At 42.3% G+C, this 6,652-nt stretch overlaps 1 protein-coding gene across 1 annotated transcript; it reads right to left on the reverse strand.

The window, feature by feature from the left end:
* Positions 1–1,991: 1,991 nt before the first annotated feature.
* Positions 1,992–6,104, reverse strand: LOC109462988 (protein N-lysine methyltransferase METTL21A-like). Its single transcript, XM_019759640.1, has 5 exons — positions 5,930–6,104; positions 5,350–5,595; positions 4,380–4,491; positions 4,128–4,222; positions 1,992–3,898 (listed from the first exon to the last, which is right to left on the reverse strand). Exons 2-5 carry the CDS (start codon positions 5,560–5,562, stop codon positions 3,599–3,601), a joined length of 720 nt encoding a protein of 239 aa, XP_019615199.1. The 5' UTR covers positions 5,563–5,595; positions 5,930–6,104; the 3' UTR covers positions 1,992–3,598.
* Positions 6,105–6,652: the final 548 nt, after the last annotated feature.

The following is a 6,652-nucleotide window of genomic DNA, read 5'->3' on the forward strand; positions in this document are numbered from 1 at the left end:
ACACCAGTTCGTTATGTAATTCTTTCTTTTCATTAATGTTCCTACATTGTTTTAGGTGATGTTACTTTTATTTTTACGTGTGAGTACAGGGCCTAGATAAGTATGTTATTACTTGCCCAATTCTCAGAAAAAATGTGGATGAAATGAATTTCTGCTTCACTTACACCTCTAACAAGCCTAAATAATACCACTCATGTGAAGAAATTGTGGCCACCGGGTTCAAGTGCAGAGCAGACGCCGACCCCAATGTTGTACGAGTACGTCAGCCCAACTGCTAATGCCGAGGATCGGAGCAAAGCGTGGATGTAAGTAGGGATTCGCAGACAGCAATTTTCTTCCACCTGCCGGATCCGGACCGGTAGTCTGGACGGCGGTGGAATAGTCGGCATCAGCATTTGCTTACGTCGAGCAGCTGCACGTACGCCACAGAAAAACCTTCCCGTTATTCAATTTGGAGAAACTTGAATATTCAAGTGTAACCGTCAGATAGCGGGCGCTACTCTGTCTGGATTAAGGGCTAAACTTACCATGTCTCTGTACTGTTCCCGGTAGTTACCTCACAACAGGGGTGTATCAGAGGTAGTCCGAGGAATATGATATACAGTGACTTCTTTAGAAGGTTATAATGTGTTTGGTAGCGTTGGTGTGTACGTGTGTATGTACGTGATCAGCTGATATAATTAATGTAAATGGGTATCTTAGTCATAATCAATGAAAAACATTTATAATCCGTTTGTCATATCATTTGGTGAAAGTATGAGGTCGTGGAACTCATGTTATAACTATTGAATATTCTATAAATCGTCATGATCATCAACGTGCTCTTATATTTTTAGAGCTCCCTCGATTGGTGTTTTAATCGCTTATCAACTGAAACAATTGAGGAACTCAGACGTTAACATTACTATATTTCTTCCATAATGCAGAACAATTGTAGCGTTCGCTACCGGGTTTCAAACGATCAGTTTTCCCTTTTACTGGCCCTTGGGGCAAGCAAAATGGTCGTGTGGGCAGTACAGTTTGGAGACATTCAGCTCGCTAATCCCGTCATTTCCTGACAAAGGATGCGGACACCCCCATAAATGCTGAAATAAAAGCTTAAAGCTGGGTTATTTTTGCTTCAGAAGTGGTTTTTCGCGCTCTTTGGGAGATTTGTGACAGCATCTCCGCGATGAAGCACTCCGAGACGAGCGGATATGCTCATCTTCAGCCCGCCAAATCCTGACAGAACGCCGGGTCGTGTGCTCCCGTACACATCAACGTCATGGCAGCCCGGCGGGGAAAGGATCGATACCAGAACTACTGTCGTGCCACGCCGCTGGGGACCACTTGACTTTTAAGAAATCCATTTTTGCAACTTAGCAGACAGCTATTGACGTTAGGGTGTGCGGAGGATGAACGCACAGATGTCGTGGCGAAATATCAAGTGTGCCGTTGAATGAAAGGTCAAGGTGTTCGTGTATCGGCGGTATGTCTAAGAGACCCCTCCGTATGCTGGAAGGATATTCTGTGAATGAGCCAGCTTTCCAGTAATCTCGTGAGTGGCACAACTGCCCTGGCGGCTCGGCCCCACGTCAAGACTCGACAATTAGCTTGCCGAACTTGTTGTAAACTAGAGGAAAGGTCGAGCAACTGTGTCCGTTGTAATATTTCATGAAGTATCTCGTAAATCCCGTCTTATGTAAGCATCTTTACTTGTGTAACATCGACCATATATATGGCAAGACGTTGTGACTGTACTAATGGGGAAGGTGTGTCCCAGTATACCTGTACATTCAGGCGGGAGAAGCCCGTATGAGCCACGACTTACGTCCTTACGTGTCTACTCCAGGGATGAAAAGTAGTACTGAAAGTTTGAAGACGACCCTTAAAGTTTGTAAACGTTACTATAAATCTGCTAAAGAACCCAGAAATTAATCTGTCTGATAATGGACAGGCAGATGTGCAACATATAATGTAAACTACAACCCTAACCAAAAAGACATGTATGACGTAATGAAGATATCATCAAAGGATGGAGAATGCACAAATACCGCCTATTACGTAATTACATGCACTGCCATTTGCTTATCCACAGTGTAATGACAAGAAAGTTACAGGTAGTCTTGTTAGTCCTTAGCAGTTGAAGATAAAATGTGTACAAAATATTACACGTACATGAGACTCAGGGTCATATCAACATGCGGTATGTATACTGATACTTACAGAAACACTGTGCTATACACATTGTTTTCACTCGCCCTTTCGTCATAGTATGCCGAGCACATACCACCTCCGCCCTGGGTGTGTGGTTACCACGAGGATAAATCTTACATCGCGTTCAGATTCAGAGACACGATGACAAGTGTGAGGGGTCGCACAACTGTTAACAGCGGTGGAGATGAGGTATTTATAGTAAGGCGCGAACTTTGGAAATACCTGACAAGTTTGATCCGGTACCAGGCGGTTATGACGTCAAACGCAACGGCAAGCTAGTCCTCCGGCGTCCCAAAAACACCCTTCACAGTCTGTCAATTACCTTTGGAATCCTCTCAGCTCGGAGGAAGTTGAGGTGGCCAAGTAGGTAACTCGGTAATCGCCCTAGCCTGGTGAGTGGCGAGGCTTGAAAACCACGACAGTCTAGCTACATCATTGTAGTGTATGTGGCCTCCAGTAAAAAGCGCCATCTACGGTTTTGATAAAGAATGACAGCGCCAGATTTCCACTTAACGTTACACGGTACCCGTAATATTGATGGCAGAATGCTCCTTCTTGCCAGCGGGGAAGATCATCTGACAAAAAGGTGACTACATCAGTGATGATTAAGAAACTTCTTCATTCGAAAATTCTGAAAACTCGCGAAGCCCTTTCACACCCTTGACAACGACTAACGTCAGTATATTTAGTTCAATTTCTTTTTGTTGCCACAAATCCCTGACATCAATGCTCTCCTGCCCTGTATCCGTAGCTATTGGACGTGTTCTACATTTGGCGTGGAGAAAATCTCATATCCTCTTCCAACGGAATCATATCCTCTTCCTACATTGTACCACTGACTTCGCAATATTATGGTGGTGTCAAGGCCTCAACAGCAAGTCCACTAGCATATCGGTTGACGAAACTCTAGACGCCTACTGACAACAGCAAAAATATTTATGGTTGACCTGGAACTTGAACCTAGCATGTTGATGTCGGTTAAAACAAGCGCAGTCAAAACGTTACAACTTAAAACGTGCTTGAAGTACTTGAAGATATTATATATAGTACAATATGGTATCTTTTGTCAATAATATTGAAAGGCAAAAAATAATATATCATTTAGTTAACAACAGTTATGGTAATAATCACAACACATGTCAGACAAGATTCTTGGAAAGTAACGAAGAAGCTATTGATACCATACATGTTTCCTTATAGATGAATAAATCACACCATAAAATGCAGCATTTTCAAGCTAAAAGCAAACTACCAAAAAGAATAAGTCTAACCTGTCCAGGCGTCATGTAAAGACAGGCCACTGTTAACGTCTGAAAAGTTAAACTATGCAAGCACCGACAACATTATACATGTAAATTGATCAGTAATCGGCGTTGGTGTCACACCGTTTTCCCAGTCCCTTTTAATGTGTTCCCTTGAGTTTAGCCTCGAACAGGTACACAGTTAAGTCTTGTTTAGGGAGCCTTCGCTGGTTAACTATGGTGAAGCTCTCCGAGAAAAGCTTCATGAACTTTTCGTCCTTGTCCGGCCACCTGACGTGATGGCACAGCAGTACCCGTGTCTTCTGGTCACACAGGTGCTTCAGGGTCACCACCAGGCTGCGGAACATGTGCTCCTCATAAACCACGTCAGTGCCGATGACGTAATCGTACTGGCCTTTGGTGTACTTGTGGAGCTCTCTTCCCCATTCAAGTTCACAAACCTACATGTATAAACAAAATCATGTATCCTCAATAATGCTTTCTGATATTTTAACATACTAATCAGTGAAAGCACAATGCCATTAACATGAAAGAAACGGAGAATGTTCTTAAAACCTTTCATTCTATATGAGGTAAGGTACATTGTTTAAAAGTCTTAAACTTATATTTATTATATTAATTAAAATCAAGGAGAAAAATTAAGGTAAGAAACATCCATAAAATACCTACCTTCGGGCGATGTTTGCATCCCTCTGTGTTGATTTTTACGTTCTCTTCCATATTAGGCAAGATGCTTTTTAGGTCGGTAAGAGTGACGTCAGCACCTAGCAACGCATATGATGGAAACAATAGATGCTGATATAGTAAAGATTAATGGTAAACTAGCCTTGTTACCACCTCATTACAAAGACCTTAGACCTTAGAAATATCAAATAAAATTGCCATTATTAGTTAGCAAGTACGTCGTCCTTTTATATTTACCCATGAGGCTAGCCACGATGCCGACCAGCCCAGTCCCGGCACCTACTTCAATCACCTTCTTGTCCTCAAACTGACGTCCCCGGCGCTGGATGAACTCGCAGAAGGCCTCACCCTTAATCGATGGGATAAGACTAGACATAATTAGCAAATGGACTTTTCTTTACGCATTAGTATGGCTAAATCTGTCTCATCCTTTTGATAGCGAATCAAGCTTCCTTAAGTGTGTGCATATACCAACAACCCCTATCCAAACCACTAGCCCTCAATTTATCGTTAATCTATAGATAAATGCGTATGGTAGCCCAGTGCAAAAATAGTTCTAGAAGCCCGGTAGAACCAAGAATTTCAAACAGCTGTTTAAAAAGTCCCAACTTTGTAGAATGCAAGGCGTCTTAACTTCAAGGCTATTGGAGAGCTAGCCGGTATTAATATTCATAACTTAATTATAGTGTATCTGATTCTGATAACAGAACTCAGTTCGTAAGTTTGGGATACCCCCTCAGAGATAAAGGGTTATCCTGGCAGTTTCTTCACAATTCTATTGCAGGAATGCTAGCTGAAGGCGTATGGTAATCTAAATAATCACGTCGCGTGAGTATTTTAACCGAGGGTCCTAAAATATACTAGTATTTAACGAGGTGACCTATTTTTTGCCGGACCAGATATTTTGTCGGGCAGATATTGTAATCTGGAAGAATTTTTTAATGACTAAGATGGATGCATCTGACGTCTGTTTATCTGTCATTAACCGACCTCTGGGCAGTGGAAATGGTCCTGGAGGATTGTACTAAATCAACATCTGACGTAGATTGTTTCCTAACAATTCCGACGACGTAGAAGTCTAGGAAGGAATTGCGTCTAAAATGCCCTCAATATTTATGTTTTATTTATATCATATACAGTTTGTCCTAGGAAGGCATCACTCAATCACTCTCTCATTCATTCACTCCAAGAGGATCCTTCTACTTACAGCGTGCCAGACCTTGGTGCCGACTTCTTCTTGTATGCCTATGTTTGCCTCCTTGATGTGTATTTCCCTACCTGCGAAGTGATACCTCAAGACACGAGACCTCTTCGCCATCAAGTCGTAGATTTGTTCCTTGGACCAAGGAGACGGCGGGTATCCTCCGTTTGCTGTAGTGTCATCTTCAGAGCAACTGGCTTCCGTGATGTCACAGTTCATTCTGTCCTGTTTTGTTTGAGCGTTATCTTCACACTAGACGAAGAATATACATGTTTTACGTACATACCTACCTGTATAACATCAAGGTAATAGCTTTACTTAAAATTTAGCTTGGCTCTTTGGTTTAAAATAAAAATAAAAAATGCTATCAACCGCTCTCCACAGAAGTCCATACTCCAAGACGACGTTTCAACTGAAGACAGCAAGATGAATACAGTAAGTGTAAATAGAAGCACAAATACATTTCTGTGTTCCCGCATGGCGCATTACATAGAACCACTGTGACAGCTAACAAGTCGAGAAACATCTTATTTATGATACACATCTAGCTGTAGACATGCGCAAGTCTATAGAAATATTATCTTACGAAAATGTCGCGCGGTTTTTTCCGCTCTTCTGGAAAGACTACCCCACCGATACAGCCGAGAAGCAGCACTCTTGATGGCGACTCGACCAGCCGCCGGTTCTGTCCAGTGGCTCTGTTCCGGGGACAACTGATCTGGTCCGGATGAGCTGCGGTAACACCATCACATGTTTCACATGCATTCGATTAGCTAGCTGTAGTCGGTCAAAACTGGAACCGTTATTTTTGCACCTGTTACGTCTGCTTGGGTTTGACGTATGATCAACAATTTAAGGGCATTTATACAGATATGTGGGTGAACAGTCGCGGTAATGTAAGTCGCAATACTTATAAACTTTTGAAAAACATGTGTCTCACTGTAAAAAGAGATGAAACCTAACAAATGGTCTGTTTCTGCATTATACATCAAGGTTTCTAGGTCAGTCTAAATACTCTATGTTCAAACACACACACACATACACACAGGATCTAGTTTGACTTTTGCATCCATATTTGTGATGGTTTATGGTATATTTCCTTGAATGTGCCGCTGCAGCAGTATGCAGCGGGAACATTGGGCAGTCAGCAGTGGGAAGGTATGCACAACCCATAGTCTAATCTTAGAGACCAAGAACGGATGGGCTCCCATGGGGGGTTTCAAAACCCTAGCTCATAAGCTCGCGCAATAACCAAATGCGTACAACAAAACTTTAGTGAAGTAAAATGTTCAGAGAAATCGAAGTAACA

Source organism: Branchiostoma belcheri, unplaced genomic scaffold (assembly GCF_001625305.1).
Source record: "Branchiostoma belcheri isolate BF01 breed outbred unplaced genomic scaffold, Haploidv18h27 scaffold120, whole genome shotgun sequence".
Lineage (NCBI taxonomy): Eukaryota > Metazoa > Chordata > Leptocardii > Amphioxiformes > Branchiostomatidae > Branchiostoma > Branchiostoma belcheri.